The 26,479-nt window shown below is 35.7% G+C and overlaps 3 protein-coding genes across 3 annotated transcripts; 2 read left to right on the forward strand and 1 right to left on the reverse strand.

The window, feature by feature from the left end:
• Positions 1–267: 267 nt before the first annotated feature.
• Positions 268–9,961, reverse strand: LOC138325652 (uncharacterized). The gene is made up of 6 exons (XM_069271454.1): positions 9,507–9,961; positions 7,162–8,865; positions 6,685–6,773; positions 5,024–5,183; positions 4,368–4,573; positions 268–3,061 (listed from the first exon to the last, which is right to left on the reverse strand). The coding sequence occupies exons 1-6, from the start codon at positions 9,676–9,678 to the stop codon at positions 2,708–2,710; spliced, it is 2,685 nt and encodes an 894-aa protein (XP_069127555.1). The 5' UTR covers positions 9,679–9,961; the 3' UTR covers positions 268–2,707.
• Positions 9,962–10,138: 177 nt separating this feature from the next.
• On the forward strand, positions 10,139–17,209 carry LOC138325653 (uncharacterized). Its single transcript, XM_069271455.1, has 9 exons — positions 10,139–10,360; positions 12,435–13,515; positions 13,702–13,988; positions 14,161–14,358; positions 14,598–14,686; positions 15,004–15,269; positions 15,685–15,944; positions 16,482–16,568; positions 16,962–17,209. Exons 1-9 carry the CDS (start codon positions 10,198–10,200, stop codon positions 17,093–17,095), a joined length of 2,565 nt encoding a protein of 854 aa, XP_069127556.1. The 5' UTR covers positions 10,139–10,197; the 3' UTR covers positions 17,096–17,209.
• Positions 17,210–19,794: 2,585 nt separating this feature from the next.
• On the forward strand, positions 19,795–23,280 carry LOC138325654 (neurensin-1-like). Its single transcript, XM_069271457.1, has 2 exons — positions 19,795–20,339; positions 22,175–23,280. Exon 2 carries the CDS (start codon positions 22,265–22,267, stop codon positions 23,039–23,041), a length of 777 nt encoding a protein of 258 aa, XP_069127558.1. The 5' UTR covers positions 19,795–20,339; positions 22,175–22,264; the 3' UTR covers positions 23,042–23,280.
• Positions 23,281–26,479: the final 3,199 nt, after the last annotated feature.

The raw sequence follows: 26,479 nt of genomic DNA on the forward strand, positions 1-26,479 counted from the left end.
ATGATTTCGTGACAATAAACTCGCGAATTGTAAATATCGCATATTATTCAAAGTTCGTGAAAATTTATTGTTTGTATTTTCGTTGAATTCGTGAAGATAATTTTCGCGAGTTTCTCACACAGTAAAATTCGCGAAATTATATTGGAAGCAACAATTTGTAAGTTTACAGTACACTTATCGAGCTGTTCTCATTGCAAGTCATATGAGGATTTTAAAAGGTTCTCCCATAATATAACTTACATAACAAATTGATATCAAGACGTAAACTACCTTCATAAAAAGCATTTATTATAATCTACGGTCAAAATTGAACCAGGTTCAAATACTGTCGGCCGTCAAAACGATATGAGAAACTGTATTGTCTCAACTCGATACACGATATATAAGCGTGCGTTCTTCATTCAATGTGCTTAAGCTATATTAAAATGTAAATAAATTAAAATGTCAAAAAAAAAAAAAAAAAAAAAAAAACAGGAGTTAGGCTTCTGAATTTTAATGTTCATTATATTTATCATATTGATATCGCAAAAACTAAGCAACAGAAATGCAATTAAAATTGCTAAATAAGTCTACGCAATGATTATTTAAGCCTATATAATACAAATATTATAGTAAAAGGGACTGAAAAATACAATTAAAAAATAGCTGTGAAATAGGTCATTTCTTATAGAAAGTCTGCACACAATAAAAATCCAACTTTTGGCACATTTTTCCTACATTTTTCAAACTTGCTACAAATATTGATAGTCTTAGTTGAAAATCAAATTAACTCTATATAGTCAGGGTTGAAACCAGACTTTGACGAGACTGAAATCTCAGGAGTATAACATTTTGTACCCTTTCATATTAACCAAGCACACTGCCTTACATTTTTGTACACAAAATGTAACATTCACATGCTTTAGTTTTGTATTATTGTTGTATGAGTAACATCCAAATGATATATAAGTAACAGTAAATCGTCCAGGTTTCAGTACTTCTTTGTAGTTACCTTTGCCTCAAAGGTTTACATTTATGCATTGAAGTCACTATTTTTTAATTTCATCGGGGTATGAAAGAAATTTTGTTTGCAAACTGGCGGATTCTCACAAAAGTTTGCAAACAAAATTTCTTTCATACCCCGATGAAATTAAAAAATAGTGACTTCAATGCTTATAATTAATTGTACAGACTACTTTATAAAATGAAATACGTTTACACGTACGATTCCATTGATTTTTTCCAAGGGATTATTTTTTCCAAATCGATACGCAACGTCAATGTTTTTATTGTGACGTCACGATAACGTCGGGTTTCCGCGCCATTCTCGGATTTTTTTTCATCGTGAAATGAAAAAAATGAATAGGCCAATCAGAAAGCCAGAAACGAAGAGAAAATTCATTATATTTGAATGATATGGTATTTACAAAATTTCCTATATTTGGTATTTGTTTTCTTGCTGGACCTAGAAGCAGTGATGAAAAGTAGCTGTGTTATGGCAAGATGTTGGAAATGAGTCAGTAATAGGGTTTTCTATTACTGTGGCGCGGCGATGGCACTAACATTTACTATAAATATTTGTCCGCACCACGAATAGATATTTGTATAAAAATGCATGTCATTTTTGTATAGATATATAGACTTATTTTTATTTGTGTTGTATGTATAGTTTTATTTTCTCATTACTATTCCTGTTATTGTGTACATGGCCACGTAAAAACTCCATACTTTTGTTGTAAGAAATAAATATAAGCTCTAAGGTTGTTTTCCAACGTTATCTTCAAATGTATATTTATATGTGTATGTGTATGAGAGGGTACTTGAATAAATAGAAACTATTGTTAAAGTTATATGGTGTATGGCTTTTTCTAATTTTGTCATAGAAAAAACATTAAAAGTGTTCTACATATTTTTCTTCGACTTTTTAAGGTTTAAACTTCCCATGTTTACCTACTTTAGTAAAGTTCGTATTCGCAAAGTTATTAAATAATTAAATTAAAATATTGGTTTTCTACGTGTATACGTTTAAAATAGCTAGACAATCTCAAACTGTTACGATCTATTCCGATCTGTACGGGAAGTGCGATGTTGGTCACGTGATACGACTCGGGAGATTCCGATCTAGACTGGTATTGTCGATGTTCGTTACGTACGTGATGCAACTCGGTTTTCCGATATTATCCGAGAATGTGAAACATGGCGTTGACTGTGGCGGTTCTTGAAAACGTGTGATATTTCATGCGACATTTACAACTATGCCAATAGTATCATGGTGCTTTCATGGATCTGAACAATCATATATAAACATCCATATTCACACATTGTATGTTTAAAGACACTTTTTGATGGTGAAAATTACAAGAAATGCGGCTTTAAACATTCTATTACAAGTATAGAAGATATTAATGAAGATGAAGCGCGAAAGTAAATGTGGAAAAGGCATGGAAGCGCGAAAATTAGTCACAAGAAGATAATGTACAGTGGATACTACTGGTTAGGAACGTAAAACAACAAATCATTTCATAGTGATATCGTTTAAGTTTGCTGTATACCCGTTAACCCGTATTGATCCCAAATTCGTTGTAATGTTGTGTCATTTGAAGCACGTATATACCTAAAACTGTTGTCAAGGTATTTTTATCGGATTTTACCGGTTTAACTCATCAAAATAAAACTGCTATAGACAAGTGCATTTGAAAATAATATAATCTATGTATTTCGATATATGTTAACTCCTTTCTCCTTCTGTGTCAGTAAAGGCTGGGTTTATCTTGCCTCCAACAGCCGTAGGTTTGACACCGATAGTTTTTGCTGTTTGTACAAGCACTAGGTTCTTTTCGAAATTTGGTTGAATATCCGTGTCATCAAAACCCATGTTCCCATTACCTAGAGAAGAAGAACCACTGTCACTGTCGTTGTCCTGTGCGGTATGCTGGACTTTCTCAAACATCTCATCAACTTTAGACTTTGGCGTCACGCCTATCCGGAAGAATCCTATTTTACCTTCCTTGATTTTACGACAGTCGACAACAGTTGAAGCCAGATTTTCAGGTGACGGACCATCTGCTAGGATTCCATCACACTGAAAGGTAAGATAGATTTTATGATAAATTATTTATCTGACAGCATACAATACGTTAAACTTTTCGTTCATTAAATTAATGAATTAAAGATGCTCCACCGCCGACAGAGCATAAATGATATCCATCACTTGAACAATAATTGGTGTTAAATCGTGTATATATATGTCTAATTTACACAAAAAATCATATAAAATAATTTATTTTGCCTTTGGTCCATGCGCAATCAGTACTTCATTCCATATAAGATATAGTGCCACGGATTTTTTTCGGGATGCAATTAAATATTTTTTGTAATTTTAACTTGAAGTAAAATGAAAAGCTCAAACTTTTCAATGGTGGTAATGGTGTAAAGTAAGTAACTTTTGTAACTGATAAAAAGTACTAAATCGTCTGCTCCTGTTTTTGATAGTGAAAAAATACCATTTGTCAGCGGTGGAGCATCTTTAATGAATGTTATGCTTGAATAAATAATAATAAAAAAGATAATAAAAACTTTATTTCACGAGGGTTACATATTTAGTACAGTACTAATCTTACATATGGCCCTCACAACAATACGACGAAAACAAGAACAAACATGTAATCCATTCATATTGACAGGAATAAACATTATTATATTGTAAACTTTTAGTCATTTTTTTCACTCAAATTCACATTTATTCAAATTCAGATTTTGTTTTATATAAATAAACTTATGTTGATTAATACCAAACATACCTACTATTTCCATTGCATTGAAACATGAAAATGATTTATCAATCATTTACAAAACCAAAACACTCCATTGTAATTGAGGGACTTTTTTTGAACAATTAAGAGTGTGCTCTAGGCAGGATTAATTTATTTTGTGTCGTTGATCTTAACCCATATTTATATATTTCATTCCAAGAAATAAAACAAGTTTTTAAATATTCAGGTGCCAGATAATTTAATGACCTATAAACTAGTACACATGTATGCTACATAATTCTATAGTCGAAAGGAAGAGCATCAGTATCTTTAAACATCTCTTTGCTTGGAGTCAAAATTGGTTTGTTAAAAATAAGTCTAATTGCTCGCTTTTAGTTTTAGTAATTGCAGTTGTTTGTTCTTGGGTCAGAATGAATGTATGAATGAATGTGTGGTTGTTTATTTATAATAACATATGACTATGGCTCACATTATAGCCTTATCTCGCTGAGACATACTGCACTTCCAACCAGTTTGTTTTCCATTCATATAACATGATACAACAAAAGATCAAATAAATTGAAAAACGTATGGTACTCATAAATTTTGATGGCAACTGTTTATTCAATGACTTACATTTTTTACCCCCAGTTTGGCCAGAACTTGTAGATGGTGGGTAGTGTCTACCTCACCGGTAGGGTTTGCTGCCGTCACAGCGATAGGACCCGTCTGGTCAATCAGGTGACATGCAATGGTGTTGTCCGGAATCCTCAAGGCAATACTGTCCGGTTTACCTATTAGTCTCTCAGCCTCCCCTAGTCCTAAAAACTTCACCCATTCACCTGCAATTATAATAGCAGTTCACAATTTAAATACATGTAATTTCTATTTATTCAAATAATAATAATTAATTTTTCTTTGTTTTCATACCCAATCTGACTTTCTGATTGGCCAATGTTTTTTTGCATACCACTATGAAAAAAATCCGAGAATGGAGCGAAACCCCGACGTTATCGTGACGTCACAATAGAGACATTCACAGTTTGCAATTTTTTTATACATTTCATACAACATGATTGCTGCTGAAACATAAAATGGTATTCCGTATATGTATATGACAATTATCTGCCATTGCGGGAAGGTATTGATTGTGACGTCATCTGTTTGTGAGCGTAACATCTTGCTTTGCAGAGACAACGACATTAGTTTCACTCACAAAATAATGATGTCACAATGGGATGCCTATCCGCAAGGGAAGTAACTCTGTAATATACAAAAACGGTACAACTTACCTCGATTGAGGACTAGACTGATGTTGGAGGGCCAAACTTCCTGCATGAAGTTCCAGCAAACATCACCCAATTCTGTCCGAGCATTTTCTATCTGTTTGGTGTTAGATATCCACACAGACATAGGCCGATCCTCGGCCAGTTTCTTGATGTTGTAAGCTCTCTATGACAAAAACATATCGAAATTACTACAATGGAAATCCAGAATGACGATATTGCCCGAAATGTATCCATATATATTGATAAACTAACTACAATATACCATTACGTCATAAGCCTGAATTAGCTTAACGATATATCTACATTGGGGTTATGATTTTCTACATTTTTTCTTTATGTTTAATATTAAAAAGTTCAACTGTGACATGGTAGATGTGTTTAAAACTTTATGAGTACATATTACGGAAAGGACGGTTATCAATACATTGAGGGGACTAATACATTTATACTACGAAGTTTGATTCAATCTGGATTACAATAGCGGTTGCCATCTATAGAGTATGGGCGTTTATTCTTCAAAGACATTGGTTATAATATCTTATTCCCATGGTCATTTTTTCTATAACGCGTTTCACATATTAACAATATCGATATTTGACTTAATTAGAACGTTTCTGGTAATATTGGTTCACAAAATCAAGCTTAGTATAATATATCAGGAAAATAATCATTCTAAAGCTATGGAGATTGAACTGATCACCTCCTGAACAACTGAGTCCTGATAAATGCCACACAAGATTGTGTGTTGTAATAGTCGGACGCCATTGTTGATATCAACATTTACATTCCTAATAACACATAAAATGTAAGATAACACATATTTGGTTGGATTTAATGACTTTGTTTACTTATGTATCTACATTCAAACCTATATATAATATCCACCAATGTGAAAAGTGGCCCCTTTAGTCAAATGGTCGTTAAACACACTATGTAATGAATGGTAATCTGGGCCCCTAAGAAAGTGGTCTTATTAAGCAGGTGATCTTGCTACACAGGTGGTCGCTAAGGCAGGTTTTACTGTATTGTGATTCAATTTTACAATTTCTGTAGATTCAACATACCTGTGATCATCTCATAGATTAAAATTTTTGATTGTTGTTTGTAACGTATACAATGGCGCAATTATCTATGTTCTTTAAGATTAACTCACAAGGAATGACGTACGTTAGATTAAGTTACAGCGCTTTACTTTGAAAAGGTTTTTCCTTCACCATTTGCTTCGCAAGCGCATGTACGATATACTTTGATTTTTGTGTTATATTTCTATACCAAAAACATATTTAAGCTAATTGGTAAAAACAGAAAGATTTATAAATGATGATCAAGTCCAAAGATTTCAATTATTCACACATGTTCTGAAGCTAATTGGCAGTAAGAGAGGAATGCAGGCTTCAGGTTAAGATGTTTAAAACTGAACCTCAGAATTATCTTTAAAGAATATGAAACAGACACGATACGTTAATACTGAGATAACAAAATAATCGCAGGTTCCTTTTACATCCCTGTGATTGTGACGTCAGACTTTGACATGATTATTTGACGTCATAATCCTTGAGAGATTAGACTCGACCCACGTCATCCCAAAACCTCAATAGTGAATATGTCTAATAGCGTCTTTTAATGTGAACAGTGTGAACAGAGACACTGAACTTTGACCTTACCTCCACGGCTTGTGGGCGGTTACAAGCAGCCACCAATACATACACAGTGTCTGTAGGAATGCCACAAATACCACCGTCTTTCATAATTTCTGAAGAGCAAAATATATATGAAAATTCGTATTTCTGAAACTATTTTAAGCAAATGATACTTCATAAAATGGAAGCGAAACAAAGGATACCAATATATATACTAGTACCTGGGAAATCACTGGACCAGCTTTGGATTCTTTGTCAAATTTATCAAGTATATCTATCTACTTGTTTGTTTACAAATTTAAGGCCAGTATCTGAAGCTTTAAGGTTTTTTCTCATATACCTCAATTGAATAAATACAAGACAAGAAATAGGGAGAATCCTATCCAGTCATCGAAATTATAAATAAATTCAAAAGCCATTAATGCTTAACTATATATAGAATGAATATAAATAAATCACATGCGTTGCAGAACAATGAATGCTTAGCTAAATTGTGTATACCTGCTGCTTGCTTCACGCCTGTCGCTCGTCGTGGATCCATGAAGAGCGCCCTGGAGCGATCTGAGTGGAGTTTACTGACTTGCAGGATAGGTTTACCTATAGGAAGAATATCTCTTCCCCAGATGTTCCTTAGCGTTAATGACAAGACACCGTACATGTAAACCAGGACATAGGCTATGGCAACTGCGATTTCAAACCCGCCATAGTTGCTTGCGTTAAGTCCATGTAACATAAACGAGACAACGAGAAGGCAAAAGACCGAGGAATTCATCAACCACAATTTATTAACTGTAGTAGATAAACTGAGAAATAGTAGACCTGTTATTAGGAAAGCAACCAAACCGACCACAAGTGGAATTCCCTCTGCGCCTTCTATGACATTTACTGCCCTAACCGTACCCCACATCGACCAAAAACTTGCATATAGGAGAAACGAGCAACTCTCAAATGTAAGACCTCGAGAGAAACTTACAAAGCCTACAGCAAACTGAATAAGACCTCCAAACCCAACGGTCCATGGTAGAATCAGTAGATCCGAGTTGCTAGGTATCCATATTATAGAAAATGCAGCTACGGCATTGGCCAAAAATCCTACACTTTGAAGATCAACATACTTTGAGTAGCCAAGCATAATTTCTTCTGAAAATTTATTAGAATTTGATGACACATCCGTAGTTTTTCGTGACTTTCCAATATTTTGAAACATTGCTAAAACCATTGCGACTTTTGGTTTTTCCAAGATGTTGCTACCCAGTGGAATTTCTATACCGACTATGCTTGTTGTAGTGGCCATCAGCCCATACATTGAGAGAAGTATACCTATCCACCCACACACACCAACAAACATACCTTGTAGACCGTCTACACCCAATGAAAGAGCAAACAGTGACATCGCCAGAAAGAAGAAAGACCTAAACAACTCATGTTTTACTTCAGCAACTGAAAGTAAAAGGAAAAACGAAACCAAGACAACTGATGTTGGAATAATGAAATTCAGTTCGCTCCGCAAGTAGTCTTCCGCCATTAAACTGGAACCGACACTAAGCCAAAATAACCCGAAAATGATGGCAGTACTTGCACTGTGTGCGTCTGATTTTCTAAGTGATTTCATTCCGACAACGATTTGGAAGACACCAGAAGTGAGCAACCAAGGAAATGAAAAGCGTGTATCAGAAATTATGTTGATAGTATAACTAGCAAATGTAGTAAAGCAAACAATGTTAAGAGCGTACATCATAACTAAATGAGTCTTAAAGACTAATTTCTGTGAGGGATTGGTCGCAGTTTTTAAAGTGTCAGGAGATACAGAATTTGAGAGTTTGTAATTTGAGAATACGGTTGAAAGGCAGAAATAAAGAAAAATCAATGTTAACAAAACATTGAGAACTCCACTTACTTGTAAACTAACAAACATCTTAATTATTTCGAACGTGAAATGGACCAAACTGATAATCGAGATAACAGCGCATGACCGGAAGTCCCTGTTAGTTAAAGGAATAAACAGAAAAACGAGGAATACAAGGACCAAACCGCCATACCCGGGGAATAGCGTTTCGTGTGGAGATACATAATTTTCGGACGATACATTTTTAGAGTAATGGACATCTATCCATATGTGATTGACCCCCACGCTTGACCAAACTACTGCCAGACACAGGACTATGGGCTGAAGTAACTGTCGCTGTGGGGAGGATGACGTCACAACTGTAACATATCAACATAACGTCATTTGTATTATAAGTGTATTACACATGGTCACTATACTTCGTTTGTATGGTTGACTGTATCTTTGTTTGCTTGTTTAACCTTCTCTTATTATCAGCCAGGTCATTTTAGAACTATACAATCATATAATCAGAAAAAGTCAATAAATTACTATAACATATAACTCTTCATATCAAAAATATATACAATTATGCGTTAAACCTACGCATAAATTACAGAACACTTAAAACATCTGAATGGTATACATGTATATCAAATATAACTCTTAAGTACTCTATGTTTATATTTGTATGTTATTTAAACCTATAACTAAATGTGAATTGTTTTATGACTAATATGCCCAATGATTGTCTATATCTACATTTTCTAGTGAATGTAAATGAAATTATGTTAACGAGGTTTTAATAATATTTATCATATTTTATATAGCATACAATTATGAAATGCATTGACTCAGCAATATAATGCAGGAGAGTAGTAAAGAAGCTCCAATGGCAAAATGAATTAATTTGATGAAAACAATATTGTAAAGTATTTTATATAATTTGAAATTTGAAATTAATTTTCAAGACAAATGGGTTCATGTATTATGTCTAGCTACAATTAGAAATCAGACTTACCTGTAAGCAGAATTGCCAGTGAGAGAGCTAGGAGCGAAGTTCCATAAGGAATATTGGCTATCACTGCCTCAGATAATGCTGTGGTAATAGCATTCACGCTTGTAAGCGCAAAGGCAATGCTGACAACCAACAACTCAGCAGCAGCAGTCGAGTCACCGTGAATACCGCTCATTGTCAAAGTTCTTTGTCAAAATGTTTGCTCGTTTGTGAGTAGAAGTGTAATTTGTAAAGCACTTATATATCAGATAGAGATAGATAGAAATACTGGTAAAACCTGATGTCATCAAGTTCTATCACTTGTTTGAAGAAAGCATGGCTTCTAAATATAAAAACCGGCAATCTTTCTTCCTGTTTTACGACTGTCGACCTCTCATTGGTTTAAAACTCACTATCGTATATTTATATAAACATTTAGTGTATAGGTTAAAGATTGGGGTGGAGTATATGTAGTCGAGGTAATGTTTAATCAATATCACAATCTCGAACATCCGGGTCTATAGCTGGTTGTCGCGAGACACCAAAGGGGCGGTGCTACTGTAGGCTTGGCTATAAACAAGGACCGCCCCCTGTGGTCATCTCAACTCATTGATAATCACCCGTGTATTCTTGGCTATATAAGTGGGTAGTGTTTATAAATACTTACATTGAACATTTCCATCGGGAAGCCTAACACATTGTTCGTAACAAAAACATGGAGGAGTCTCGAACTAGCGGGCGTGGGGTCCCCTTCGCTTCTGTACTCTACAGTGAGCCCGGGGCCCTGGGGCTCATGTCCAACATAATCTCGGCTCTAATAGTAGCTATAGGTAACATGGTGGTCGGGGACGAAACTAAACTCACGCTCATCATTGCAGGTAAGAATAAATTTTATGTACAGTCAAACCTGTTTTAAGTGACCTTCCAATGGAAGTTCAAAATAATGTCGCATATGACAGCTGGTCGCTTAAACCAGGATTAATAATGAAAAATAATACGTACCAGATGCCTGGTTAATCGTAGAATGCTCTATTAGGATGCATAATTAGGCCTACATGTACGTCGTGATTTACATGTTTTACTGCCGAAGTTATACATCAGAATAATCTAGGTAAAAGTGTCTAAAAGAAATAATATCAACTGGAAATATGATAAAGATGAATGTAAATACGTACCAGAAGCATGATAATCGCAAAATGCTTTAATCAACAGAAAATCGGTCAACTGAAGACAGCTGTTTATATAACAACAAATGCTAGACTCGATTTAGCTTTAGATTTCTGCGGGATCGTTATCAAGAACAAAAGTTATATAACCATCAAAAATGATGAATATCAATACACAAGTTATTTTTATTATTTAGATATCATGTACGTTTAATAAATATCTGTAGACAGCGATAAAACGATGTTATGAACGACTGCTAAAATTGCACACATATGTTGGCAAACAGGTTATTTCCCGGAATTCTCCAAAATCATTTCGCTGTGTTTTCAATGAAATAATTGGCAATCAAGTTTATACGCGTATATTTCATATAATATAGGATACAATAGCGATCTTCCAATTATCATTCTGTCGTAAAACATCGCCTAATCGATCTTTGCACACATTTGCTCAATGCAGTTAAATTCTTGTTGAATACGCTCGGCGCAATGCATTATAAATGTTAATGCCTTTCTCTTTGTAGACTTCGTAAATGTCTATATATTATTTTCACGAATGTTACTCTCTTTAACTCTTTTAACTCCACAAATGGTTACAAAGGTTACATTTTCGTGAATGTTATTCTCTTTGTTGACGCCATAAATGGCTAACACCTTATGACGTATACTTATATTCAAACCCCGATATGATGCAATGAGAGCACAGCTTTATTTCAGTGCGAGTGTGTATTGTCTTAATTTGAACAAAACTTTCATTGCTTTATCAGTTACAAAAATTGTTACTAATTTGAATGTTCCATTGGTAGAAAAGTTTAAACCCAGATAGTAATATGATCGTGTAATTTCTAGTTCTCGGTTTTGAAATAAAAACATATTTCTTCTAATTCTTCCAGTTTTGTTAAATATCATTATTTTAGTTTTTTTATTATTTACTGTCAGACGCCATCTGTTACAGTATTTTTCTAAATTTAATAAACAATTTTGTAACCCGATAGCTGATGTCGACAACAAAATTTAATCATCAGCAAAGACGTGTACTTATATCCAAACCCCGATGTGATGCAATAAGAGAACAGCTTTATTTCAGTGCGAGTGTGCTATCCTTTTCACATGTATGATACATACTATAATATGTTGATCTCTTCAATTTAACAATAAGAAGTTTGTTAAAAGGAAATATTGATGTAAATGTTTTATTCTTTGCAAAGTTGTATTGTTTGATTATATATCTCATGAAATGTTTTGAAACAATACCAATAATAAGTTGCTAAATAATAACAACAATAACATAAAGTATAAAGCAACTTGATTACAATTAAAAAAGAAGAGTTTCAAAAGATTTAATTGATCAAGTACTGGATCTGTTTAGGTACCACCAAAAGGTTATCTTTCCCATCACAATTCGAAAATAAGGCTAATAGGATAAGATAATTATTGAAATATATGGTTTATAACCGGAAGTTTAATGCCGTAGGTACAGTCAAACATGTTTTAAAGGATTGGAGTATCCTATGTAAATGACACCTCCCTACAAAGGACTGACTCAGCAAACCCCATTTGGTGCAATTTACTTCATTATTGGTATCTATGTAAATAACATCTGCCTACAAATAACAGACTCGTCAACTCAAATTCATCATATAACTGACCATAGTTTAAAGGTCACCTGTTAATAAAGTATTATTTTTATCTGATGTCCTTTAAAGACAGGTTTGACAGTATTTAAATACATATTTCGATAGTAAAAAGAATAACATTACTCAAATCAGTGTGATTTAACTTTCAGGAGTCCACCTTATCCTGATTGGAGGTTTCCTACAATTGGTGGCCGGTCTGTTGTCCTTTAGAAGAAATGATCACCTCACGGCAACAGCGTTTGTGGTATTTGCCACTCTTTGGTCGTTCCAGGGAATAACTTATATACTAACTAATGATATTCCAGATCTCCGTGGAGCCGCTCTGTCTGGGCTTGTAGGTTATATGGCCGTCACTGTGGCTCTCTTTATCTGCTCTCTCTTTGTTAATTTCATTCTGCCACCAGTACTTGTAGCCATGCTTCTGACACTTGTTTTTGAGGCTGCCGGTTTATATTTTCTATGGGCAAAAAGAGTTGCTGCAGCGTTTGAACTTTTTATTGTCATTACAGCTATTTATGCTGTCGTTGTCATGACAACAAAAGGTGTCAGTCAAAGGTATGTGTTACCAGGGTTTGGAAATGCTCCCATTGACCCGCTACTGATTGAAACGTCTGCAAAAAGTAAGAAGAAGAACGAGAAAAGAAAGAACTCGAAATACGCCGAGCCTATGGGTTTAGGCTACATCGCAAATATCGTACCAGCCCTCATGTTTAGTTTCCATAGTCTGGGATTCTTCACGGACTTCCGACCAGCTATGGGTATTCTTATGTGCAGTAGTCTTTGTCACATTTTGTCCAGTTATTACGCCTTCCTGAGACAAGACTACTTTCATTCCATACAATTCATTTCTTACTTTATCTTCTGGATCAGTCGAGGAGTCGGGGCGTTTCTCTCGACTCTTGACGTAAGCATGGATACAGATCTCGATTATTTTGGCTCCTGGGGTATGGTGTTGATCCTTTTTGCTATACTGGTGGTTTCTACAACGCAGAGTGTAGTCGTTTTCCTCTACAATCTCACAATGACCGTGATCGCCATTCTGTCAGTGGAACACATCCCTGGATCTGTCCGTAACTACACGTTTGGGGTGTCGTCTGCTGTTCTTGCCCTCGCCAGCGTCTACCTCGCTATCGCACATCTACTGAACTCATTGGCGGAAAAGGCCGTTGTATATGTGGGACCAGAAATCATAGCTGCCGAAAAACTTCAGCGGACTTTGGGATGTCTTCGGTGAGTAGACAGAAGCACATTTATTCAATTCGATAATTTTAGAATTAAAGCATGTTTCTGTATTAACTTAATGATGTCAAAATTTTAACCCCTTTTATTATATTTTAAAAATGAAAGTGTATTAGTAAATATATTATAAATATCAATATATTTGTTGGTTGAATAAACCCAAGTTTTCTTTTCTAGAAAGAAAACAGAGGAAAGTGAAGATACGCCAGACTTACAGCGTAGTGACAAAGATCTAAATGCGGTGGACTCTGTCGCCTTTCTTGGAAACCTTGTGGCAGCCATTGCCTTATCTCCTGCCGAAGTCACGGATGGACAGAGTTCTCTCCCTTGGATTCTCGTGGCAGGAGTGCTTACAAACTTATACTGTGCTCGTCTTGCCTTTGGTGCAGGCAGTTTAGCACGGACGTTTATGATGATCGTCCTCTCACTATTGTGGGGAACGTGGTCATTGGTACTTTTCCAAGGTACGTACTACTAGTGAAATAGTTATTATTATCTAACACCGCAAATACTGATTATTTGATTATTTTGGTGAAATAATATTTTGACGCCAATTTATCAGAACGGAATGTATTTCATCTCGTATAAGCGAATTATTAGTTGCTTTTGTCCAACGATTTTCATACATGTTTCTAGGGGTTGAAGCTTCCCAGGTGAAAGGTGCTGCTATAGGTGTGTTGTGTCTACACACGAGTGCTATGCTGATGACGACCACATTCTCCAGGGTATGGATGTTGTTCAGTTTGAGTCTAGAGATGAACATCCTGGCTTTGGTATTTCAAGTTTTCTCCGTTAATAGTCGGTACATGAGTCTCGCGACGTCACTTCTTATAGGTAAGTGTTTCTGATACTCGGAAACGTTTAAGGTTTTTACATTTCATTGTATTTATTGAAGAAATCAGATTACTAATAGCCTAATCTAACAAATGGATAAACTTTTATATTTTCTTTTTTGAAAAATATAATAACGCGTTTGTATCAGAATAATCAGACGCCATGAGCGCTGTTAAAACTGGCGTGGATTTTTTAGATTATTAAATGATAAAAGGTAGAGTTATTGCCCTTTGTTGTAGGTGCTTTAGCAATGTATGGAACTCTTTCTGGTATCTTGAAGGGGGTTATTGACAGTGACGCGTTGCCATCCGGTCAGCCTATTCTGAAGGTACAAAACACATAGAATCTATGTATTATATTACATAACTAACGGTATCAGATTCAACATAAGGGAAAAGTATCTATTTGAACAAAGTCTCTTATTAGAAATAAAAGACTAACGGGTCTTGAAGAAAAACAATTCTTCTTGCTTCCCATCTAAACGTTTTCCTTATGTTGGCATTATCATTAGACATCTATAAAAATTAACTTTATAAACCTGCATCCCAGAGACATGCGTCTCCCTTGCGAAACATAGTGTTAGACTCTAAAATTATTTCTGGTCTATCTATGCATGTGACAATCACGTCTTTCATATTCTATCAGCCAAAAATACAAAACAAGGAAGAAAAATCGCCATGCCAACTACTACCCTCGAGAAAAGCCTCCGCCCTTCGGCGAGCTGCCAAGCTCCTTGACGACGGTCACGTGATTGGTGTCCCGACCGACACAGTTTACGCTCTTGCTTCATCCTGTAAAGTTCCTAAGTCTGTCAGCGATATTTATCACATCAAGGGGAGACCAGCTGAGAAACCTATCTGTCTTTGTATATCAAACCTAGATCAACTGAGGGCAGCAAATCCTCCATTCAGGTATAGTTTATGATGAATTTTAGGTTCAACAGTCTTTTTTTAATTTTTTTTTTTTTTTGCTTGCATTTTAACGATCGCCAAATTAATGTATTCCTTTGCCGGTAGGCTTTGTTTCTGACCAAAGAAAGTGCTCAAAACGAATTATCTATTATTAACAAAGTCGCCTTTGTTACGTATCTTCATGCAAATTGATTTTAATTCATTTTCAAAAAGAAGTATATACTTTAAATCAACCTTCTACTAAATTTCGCAATTTATTTTTTCAGAACAAGTTCGCGAAGATAAACTAAAATTTTAAATTTGTTAATAGAAATCCATGTCAATATCAATGATGTAGTTGTTAATAAGCGGAGATAAACTTTCGCAAATTGACATGGTTGCGAATTGTATTCATCTTTATGTTGATTCATTTCAGTAACCTTCTTTGGAAATTCATGGACGCTTGTTATCCCGGGGGCATCACTTGTGTCGTACCGAAGGGGGAGTGGCTAGCAAGGTTAGGGGTCGGGGATGCTATAGATTACATCGGAACAAAAGAAAGTCTGGCCATCCGGGTCCCTGATTCTTCTGTCCTGTCATACCTCACAAGCGTTTCCGGTCCAGTGGCCTTGACCTCAGCCAATCCGAGCGGAGAACCAGACAGTTTACATCATGATGCAGTTATAGATACATTAGGTGTGCTATTGGACTTTTATACTTCCTTGGCCAGATGTATAAACCATTAGTCTGGTTACGTGTTCAACATGGACATTATCTAAATCAAAATATGCTCATTTCGTCCTATATGTACTAACAATATATGTGCATTTTATAAAAAGTGCTTGAATTTTATAATGCCATGGCAAGGAAGAATAGAAAATGAGGGGGTTGATTTTGATCCTTTGGCAACCAACCACGTGTAAAAGTTATCTTGAAATGAAACTTACTCATTTTACATAATCATTTTCATATGAAAAAAAAGAAGTATAAACTTTATAAATACTAAAAAAAATTCATATGTAGAATTTTCTATTTAAATAGTGCAAACAATCGATTTTTTTAAGTACAGAATATGTTACACACTGACCAATTTAAAAATAAAAAGTTCTTTTATTTCTTTTAATCTTTAGAAATAAACGAAAGATTATTTTGTTCACAAAACTGTAAAACTGACTTTTAACAGGGCGATAACAGGAAGACTTCGTACACTGTGAAGTTTATCTTCTTTTGTAGGACACAAACTAGCCGCGGTGGTATGTGATGACGAGTCGAACGAAATAGTAGCGTCCACCGTAGTCAACTGTGCTAAGATAGATGAAGGTAAATAACTCTGACAGCTGTATGATGTTCAGCCGTGATACTACCAATTATTTATCATTAACTGGGTGTTATACATGAAACATATTATGACAATTGTAGTAAGGCTTGAACATTTAATGTTATCACAACGCGGAAAAAATATTTGATCATTTAATCTTCTCCGATTATCAATAATAGATGACATTGACAATTATTTTGTATATGAATAAACTTATTTGTTGACAAAAAAACATTGAAATAAATTTTATTACGTGTATTGGCTCCGAGATATAAAACAAACTCGAGGTGTTTTAGTGGTCTTCTTTACAACGATCCTTAATACCAAAGAATGTTATTTCGATTGCAATTATCGTAAACTGTATTTATATTACATATGGCTTCCATATTTTTCAGGTGTTATTTCCTACTTTCGAATTGGCTGCGTGCCGAAAGAACAAGTGGACCAAATATTCGAACATGTTAAATCAGAAATTAATGGCGAATCCACAAGACTTAACATTGGTCAGTTGTCAGTAAATGGTTTGTGATGAGACATTTAAGAGTTGTATATGTATGTTTGTATGGGTACGTAATATGTATGCTAGTCTTCTGTATTGTTTAATTTTATTGTAAGATTGTTAAATAAAATTTCGTAACACAAATTTTATTTTAGTTTTCCTTTGCTGTCGATTTTAATGTCGCTTCTGATTGGCTGGTAAAGCGGCGTTATGATCTTACAAAAAAGATAATCCGAAACTTCTAAATTTTGAAGAGATTATCTTCTTTTTAAGAAAATTCTTAGTAATTACAGTGTAAGGAATACTATGGATAGAATTTATGTTATAGAGATATAACACAAAAAGCTGAGTGTAATCTCATCATAAACCGCTTGGGAGTGTTATATATCAATAACTTTAGGAGCAGATACGAAGCAAATGAAGAAAGATTATGTCTTTTAGATAATTACACCAGAACGATGATATTTCCAGGAATGAGGTTTTCACATAAAGTTTAAAAAAAAAGGAATTTTTTTTAATCGTTGCGTTTGATTTAGTTTCCCTCGTTAAGGTTACATGAAAATGTCACACTAAAAGTGCTACCTTACTGCATTATAGGAACACAGAAATCCAGCATAAGTCACTTATTGGTCACAATATACTGACAGCATACAGTCATTCAACTAACGTCAGTCCGTTATTAGCGAGACACACACTGAAATATGTTTGAATTGTTAAGCCGCCGCAATGACCTATGCTATATTTCATATGAAAGTTATTAAAAGTTTTTTTATTGTTTTTATTTTGCGAGCGAAAGGTAAAATTTCTAGATGCGTTTCATAAAATCTCTAATGATATGAACTAAAGAAATTGTCACATAAATATGTACAATACCATTTATTTTGATTAATTTCAGCGTAAAAATGGGAAAATGGGTTGTGAAGGCTGCACTTTTGTCACAACGTCCTCGAATCCCGAAGTCACGTGTTTAATGATGCCAAGTCCTAGGCCCGGCACCATAAAGCTATTCTCAGACAGATTTTTTACTCAAATATATGATTTTACATAGACTTGAGTAAAAGTTCTGTCTGAGAAAGTTTTATGGTGCCGGGCCCTGATGTCACAATAAATTTTCCACCAAAACATTTAATAAAAACCGCTCCAAGTCATATACAAGTCATACACTACACTAGTGATAAATGGAAAAATATGACATCACTGGACATAAGACAGATTATGTGATCATGACATTGTTTAATCGTAATAATCACCAGAAAATTACAGAATTTAATCGATAGTTTGATCATTGGTAACACAAATAAGCTTCATTCTCATTCCGCGCTCGACTTGTCTTCCAGTTATGCCATTCATTCAGATTTTTTTCACTGATAGGGGTTGATATTTGGTATCGACGGATCATCTCTAATTTCTTTGATTCAACCTATTAAAATATCAGCTGCGCTCGTTCGGTTTGTACACCAAATATACATGTAGTTAGTCTGCGGCTATCTGTGCGCTGGCATATGCATAGACAACGCAATCCATCGCAGCTTCATTTGCATATTATTTTGTCTGACGGACACCGTAATATTCCGAAGGATTTCCTTCAATTTTGTATTCAAGACACATTTGTTCAATCTCAAACACATAAAGAAATTGGTATCGACGGATCATCTCTAATTTCTTTGATTCAACCTATTAAAATATCAGCTGCGCTCGTTCGGTTAGCAACAGCCTTTCCCGAAGAAGGAAATACAGAGTTTTTGATTGGTTAGTTGGATAGATCAACGTCCTATTAACAGTCAGAACCATCAAAGACACAACCGTGTATGCGGTGTGTTACTTGTGTGAAATGCGTACCTGTTTGTGCAGACTGCTGTAAGGATATGTTGGTGTTGTGACTTTAGTGGGACTTTAGCCCATTTTATAGTACTATCTCACTGAACCATGCTACCAAAGACACCGAACAAACACACGACACATTATACTGACACGAGAAAACTAGTCCCAAAGCAGGAGCAGTAACTACCACGTGCTTTAGTCTTGTCCATGGTGTGTCTCTGCCAGGGGACAATTATACAAAGGTAAATTCCTACAGCACATGGATATAGTTAAGGCCACAACAATATATACTACAAATACAAACCTAACCTAAAACCATAAAATAAATCGCGTGTTGATTATTTTAAATAGACTTCATCAACCTGTGATATCCCAAATTAATATACGGGGTTGACTGCACTCTCGTAGTACTAGAAAATCCCATTGACATTCGCTTACGCTATGAGCAAATTTCACGTCGTTTTCTCTGAAAAATATGACGTTACGTTCATGACGTCACAATCAATACCTTCCCGCAGGGGCAGATAACTCTATAATATGCAGATAAAAATTGCTTGTGTCATTTAACCCTCCCTGAAAGATACTAATTGTTTTGTTAATAATGTTTTATAAACATGTCGCAAAACAAAAACCACATTTCGTTATCTATCAGCCAGAAAACACCACTAGAGGCACTAGTTTTGATTAATTCCTCCTCCCTAGTCAATTTATATCCGTATATCCATGTGAATCAATCCAACCAAGAGCCAATATTTGTTTCCGAAGGTCAAAAATGTCAAATGTATTATTATCATAAAACTCTTTTCTTGTTATCATTATTTGAAGAATGTCATTTTATTGATAATTTCTGTCTCTAATTTTTTAGGAAATTGTGAAAACAGGATTTAAAAGACATTCTGTGTGTATTTGCTTAAAATCATAAAAGAGTACCTTAGTTGAATGTTATATAACGTCAATTACCAAAAAAAAAAAAAACAACAAAAACAACATTACATTAGTAAATTAAACTATAGAAAATAATTGCTCTGGAACATCACTAGATATGCGATGGATGGCTATAGAAACCTATACATAAGCAAACAACAGCAGACGTCAATTCGTTACACTTTTATTGGGAAAAACGTGCTAGGCATTTAGCATTTGGAAATGGATCCTATTTTTGACATATGAAATAATTCCTGGTAGATTACCGTTTGGCTACATTCACACAACAATGGATGCAAATCACTGTTCTTCACTTGTTATCAGATTTCATGCCACATTGGAATCACGTCAGCCTTTTGCTCCGATACAACTCGCAGAATAAACAACTGAACCTGTCCACAACGGAGCTGTGATATCGAGCTTGACCTCCGCTGAATATCGATCTTCTGTTCAGTAACTCTGTTCAACCAACATGGCTGACACAAGATAGAGCGAAACCTTATGAGAAATCATCAATTCATCGACTCCTGTAAGTAAATGCTTGATTCTTGTCAGAAACTTTATCTTAGTACATTGTGTATGATAGATTATTTTCTCTTCTTATAATGTTGTTTTTCGTTTATCATTTATCGATCTCCATGACAAATATCTAAAGTATTGCCGTTTTGTAAATATAAATTACTACCCACGCAGTGTGTGTTTTACGTAAACCATGTTATTGCCATCAAAATGTTAGCTTGAGACGTATGATAAAGTTCATCAAATCCTCATTTTTGTATTCATGGGTCTCTGAGAGAATAGATGGCTTCTAACTTGTTTTACATATGAAACCAATTATCGTTTCATCTAAATTTGTGCTCTCGAAATGCTTCTAATTGGCTTACAAGGAAGTGAATGGTAGTTTCCATCGATTAAAAAATCTCGATAATTGGAAGATAAATATGACGAGAGTTTAGCTTCGGATAGAATAGCATTGAAATGATATATTCGTATCTGAAAATTGATTTTGTTTACAAGTAAAAGTAAGTGTAAAATCGACGGGTAAATTATACAGACCAATGAATAAATATCATGGTAAAATTTAAATGTTTAGATGGCAATGTATGTGATGGTATAATTTCGGGTTTATATTTTAAATTATAGTTATTCATAGAGACAGGTAAATGCTAAAAATGATGAACACTGAAGGCGTCATATTAAATATTAAGGAAAGTCAACGTAAGGTTTGGTCAATGTTTAGGATTATAAAAAGCATGGTTGATACATTGTATAAAGAAGAAGTTGGAAATGCCCTACTAGTTCAGATTTGCATCAAGGGCTTTAGGCAGATTAATTAAAAAAATCATACCTAAGACTGAATGAAACTACTACTGAAATATATTATGGCATTAAAAGTTATGATAAAAGGTTATCAATTGTTTTAGAGAATGCCGAATACTGAAACAAACTATATGATAACAAAATACATTTTCAAATTAAATCTACAGAAAGGCTATCGCTATCGAATGAAAAAATAAAACAAATTCTTCTTCTTGTACTTGTTGGGTGGCTCCATTTATAATATTTTTAACAATAGCGATAGGAATTATTTGAATTCTATATTTCTCATATATCCTGTTCATTTAGATTGTTGGAAAATAATCTTAAAAGTCATCACGAATGAAAAATAGTCATACCCTTAATAGTATTGCTTTGCAATAATTTTTTTATGAAAAATCCGAAATTATTTTATCATTTATGGAAAAGGGCACAATGCTATCATTGTATTGTCTAGTCCGTGATGTTCAACGCTTTTTCTCAAACGAGAAACATAAAACCTCATTTTTCTATAAAAATAACAAAATTAGTTATCTAGAAAAGATTGGCCATAAATCCCTTTAAGGCAATAAAGGACACTCCTAGGGATACGGGCCTTTTGACGTCACGAAACACACACGATAACACCTGTCGATCACACGCCAACAGATCGATGTACTCTCGTGAGATTTGATAATATACTTTCACGCTCGTTAACATCATCGAATTTGTACCGCAATTTTGTTCGCGGTAAAAATCTATAGAAGTTGCGAGCTAAAATTTGTTTGCGAGTGCAGAAAGCGGAGAAATGTTTTGATAAACCATGTAAGTGCGTAGGCGTGCAACCGACACTTTTCCACTGTGTTCCAAAATCGATAGGTGTTTTCGCGTTATAGGCAAGGCTAGGGTGATACTCACGCGCCAATTAGCTTAGCATTAAACGGATTCGCTATACATCAAACAGACGACTTTGACGTAAAACTGATGACATGCTAGGCCTTTCAGTGACCTCGCGACTTTCCCATTACTACACGGCATACTCTCAATAATTTTCCAATCTCATTTCAGGTAATGGAATATCTGGTTCCATGGCATAGTTAGCGCCTCGTGGTGCTGACAGCACGTGGAATATCAACGCTCCCCGGCAGGAGGAGTGTCATGTCCGAAAACGTCCAAAATTCGGAACAAACAAAACAACAAAGAGAAGAAGTCGCAGGCCCTGCATCCACGAGGCACGCAGAGGAAAAACATGAACTTTTAAGAAAGTCTGGGGGTGGCGGAACCGGAAGTAAAAAAACGAGTAAGCAGTATACGGATTCAAGTCAGTCGAAACGCAGGCATGTTTGTCCTGACTACTTTGGAGTGAAATCTTATTTACACGAATTCTACGACAACCATGTATACAAGGATCCGCAGATTTACGAGGAAGATGACGATATTCGACTGTTACTGAACCCGTCGGCCAAAAGGCGTCGTCGCTGCCCGCCCATATGGCTCAAGGTTTGTGTCTGGTGCGGGGTGAACCTGCTCCTGTTTGGAATGATTGGGATTCTAGTCGGTTACTTCGTGCCACAAAAACCCATCATACGGAAACTGATCCACGGAGAAAACGTAGCGATGGTGGACCACCGAGCCATGTCCTACAACGCCGTATTGGACCTGTGTAAGTTGGTTGGATTGATTCTATTCTGTACCGGCGGAGTCTTACTGGCCTCGGCCCTACTCCTACCAAGTATACTGACGAGTCGATGCTCCTGCGAAGACGATTGTGATGACTCAATTCCTGTCAATATCGGTGAGGAGCCGAGTCCAAAAAGTCCAATCGAAATGACTATTCCCGCCACCTCCAAACTGAAGAATGTACAACCCGCCCCTGGAAAAGTCACGTTTCACCAGCCCCCGGTTCAAGATGACGCGGTACAAGTTAAAGACTAAGAGACAAATACTGTTTAAATATAATACAAAAATGAAATTTGTAATTTTGTGTGGTTAAAGTGAACAAAGCTACAGCTTGTCAACATATTATAACTGCTTACGTGAAGTAATACCTAAAACAAACGTTGATGTGATTCGGATTGTGATCCTATGGACGCAGAATTGAGAAAGGTATGGTGTTCGGTGTCGTGTGTCATCGCTAAATGGCGTTACAATTAGTACAGCTTGCATATGGAAAATGTGTTTGTTTTGTTTCCTATTATTCTGTATTCCCATACTTCATAGTTATCTGCCCTTGTCGGTAGGTATTTATTATGATGTCACGGGTTTACGAGCGTAACGCCATACTTTTCAGAGAACAGGACCAGAGTTGTTATCTTAAAATCATGACATCACAGTGGATATCTCCCCATAAGGGAAGTAAATTTGTAATATGCAAACCAGAATTTGCTCCACTAATATTTCCGTCATTGTGATTCCCCATGAACCACACATTAATATCTACCAATACCTACCTACCAATACCTACCTACCAATACCTACCAATACCTACCTACCTACCTACATATACCTACAAATACCTACCAATACCTACCTACCTACAAATACCTACTAATACCTACTAATACCTACCTACCAATATCTACCTACCAATACCTACCTACCAATACCTACAAATACCTACCTACAAATACCTACCTACCAATACCTACCAATACCTACCTACAAATACCTACCTACCAATACCTACCTACATGCCAATACCTACAAATACCTACCTACCAATACCTACCAATACCTACAAATACCTACCTACCAATACCTACCTACCAATACCTACCTACAAATACCTACCTACCTTCCAATACCTACAAATACCTACCTACCAATACCTAAATACCTACCTACCTACCTACCTGCCAATATCTACATGTACCTACAAATACCTACCTACCTACCAATACCTACAAATACCTACCTACCACTACCTACATACATACAAATACCTACAAATACCTACCTACCTATACCTACCAATACCTACCAATACCTGCAAATACCTACCTACAAATACCTACCTACCAATACCCACCAATACCTACCTACAAATACCTACCTACCAATACCTACCTACATGCCAATATCTACAAATACCTACCTACCAATACCTACAAACACCTACCTACCAATACCTACCTACAAATACCTACCTACCTTCCAATACCTACAAATACCTACCTACCAATACCTAAATACCTACCTACCTACAAATACTTACCTACCTACCTACCAATACCTACAAATACCTACCTACCACTACCTACATACATACAAATACTTACAAATACCTACCTACCTATACCTACCAATACCTGCAAATACCTACCTACAAATACCTACAAATACCTACCTACCAACCAATACCTACCAATACCTACCTACCAATACCTACCGATACCTACCTACCAATACCTACCAATACCTACAAATACCTACCTACCAATACCTACCAATACCTACACATACCTACCTACCAATACCTAAATACCTACCTACCTACAAATACCTACCTACCTACCTACCAATATCTACATGTACCTACAAATACCTACCTACCTACCTACCTACCAATACCTACAAATACCTACCTACCACTACCTACATACATACAAATACCTACAAATACCTACCTACCTATACCTACCAATACCTACCAATACCTGCAAATACCTACCTACAAATACCTACCTACCAAAACCTACCAATACCTACCTACCTATACCTACCTACATGCCAATACCTACAAATACCTACCTACCAATACCTACCAATACCTACAAACACCTACCTACCAATACCTACCTACAAATACCTACCTACCTTCCAATACCTACAAATACCTACCTACCAATACCTAAATACCTACCTACCTACAAATACCTACCTACCTACCTACCAATACCTACAAATACCTACCTACCACTACCTACATACATACAAATACCTACAAATACCTACCTACCTATACCTACCAATACCTACCAATACCTGCAAATACCTACCTACAAATACCTACCTACCAATACCTACCAATACCTGCAAATACCTACCTACAAATACCTACAAATACCTACCTACCAATACCTACCAACCAATACCTACCAATACCTACCTACCAATACCTACCGATACCTACCTACCAATACCTACCAATACCTACAAATACCTACCTACCAATACCTACAAATACCTACCTACCATACTACCAATACCAACCTACCAATACCTACCAATACCTACAAATACCTACCAATACCTACCTACAAATACCTACCTACCATACCAATACCAATACCTACCAATACCAATACCTACCAATACCAATACCTACAAATACCTACCTACCAATACCTACCAATATCTACAAATACCTACCTACCAATACCTACCTACCAATACCTACAAATACCTACCTACCAAAACCTACCTACCAATACATACAAATACCTACCAATACCTACCTACCAATACCTACAAAAACCTACCTACCAATAACTACAAATACCTACCTAACAATACCTACCAATACCTACTAATACCTACCTACCAATATCTATCAATACCTACCTACCAATACCTACAAATACCTACCAATACCTACCTACCAAGACCTACCTACCAATACCTACTAATACCTACCTACCAATATCTACAAATACCTACCTACCAATACCTACCTACCAATACCCTACAAATACCTACCTAACAATACCTACCAATACCTACTAATACCTACCTACCAATACCTACCAATACCTACCTACCAATACCTACCAATACCTAAAAATACCTACCTACCAATACCTAAAAATATCTATCAATACCTACCTACCAATACCTACCTACCAATACCTACCAATACCTACCAATACCTACCTAATACCTACCAATCTATACCAATACCTACCTACCATATACCTACCTACCAATACCTACCTACCTACCAATACCTACCTACCATACCTACAAATACCTACCTACCCAATACCTACCACCAATACCTACCTACCAATACCTACCAATACCTACCAATACCTACCCAATACCTACCTACCAATACCTACCTACCAATACCTACCTACCAACCTACCTACCAATACCTACAAATACCTACCTACCAATACCTACCAATACCTACTAATACCTACCTACCTACCAATACCTACCAATACCTACAAATACCTACCTACCAATACCTACAAATACCTACCTACCAATAACTACCTACAAATACCTACAAATACCTACCTACCAATACCTACCAATACCTACCTACCAATAACTACCTACAAATACCTACAAATACCTACCTACCAATACCTACAAATACCTACCTACCAATACCTTACCTACCAATACCTACCAATCTCTACTAAT

The sequence above is a fragment of the Argopecten irradians genome, chromosome 6, assembly GCF_041381155.1.
Source record: "Argopecten irradians isolate NY chromosome 6, Ai_NY, whole genome shotgun sequence".
In the NCBI taxonomy this organism is placed as follows: Eukaryota; Metazoa; Mollusca; class Bivalvia; order Pectinida; family Pectinidae; genus Argopecten; species Argopecten irradians.

What these genes read in the sequence shown, in the direction of transcription:
- LOC138325652 (XM_069271454.1), bottom strand. Translation starts at nt 9,678, where the DNA reads ATGAGCGGTATTCACGGTGACTCGACTGCTGCTGCTGAGTTGTTGGTT. An exon ending in ACCGCCCACAAGCCGTGGAG is followed by an intron (nt 5,184 to 6,684) that starts GTAAGGTCAAAG and finishes TTTTTGTCATAG; the next exon opens with AGAGCTTACAACATCAAGAA. An exon ending in CCAAACTGGGGGTAAAAAAT is followed by an intron (nt 3,062 to 4,367) that starts GTAAGTCATTGA and finishes CTTACCTTTCAG; the next exon opens with TGTGATGGAATCCTAGCAGA.
- LOC138325653 (XM_069271455.1), top strand. Translation starts at nt 10,198, where the DNA reads ATGGAGGAGTCTCGAACTAGCGGGCGTGGGGTCCCCTTCGCTTCTGTA. An exon ending in CGGACTTTGGGATGTCTTCG is followed by an intron (nt 13,516 to 13,701) that starts GTGAGTAGACAG and finishes TTTCTTTTCTAG; the next exon opens with AAAGAAAACAGAGGAAAGTG. An exon ending in CCGGTCAGCCTATTCTGAAG is followed by an intron (nt 14,687 to 15,003) that starts GTACAAAACACA and finishes ATATTCTATCAG; the next exon opens with CCAAAAATACAAAACAAGGA.
- LOC138325654 (XM_069271457.1), top strand. Translation starts at nt 22,265, where the DNA reads ATGTCCGAAAACGTCCAAAATTCGGAACAAACAAAACAACAAAGAGAA.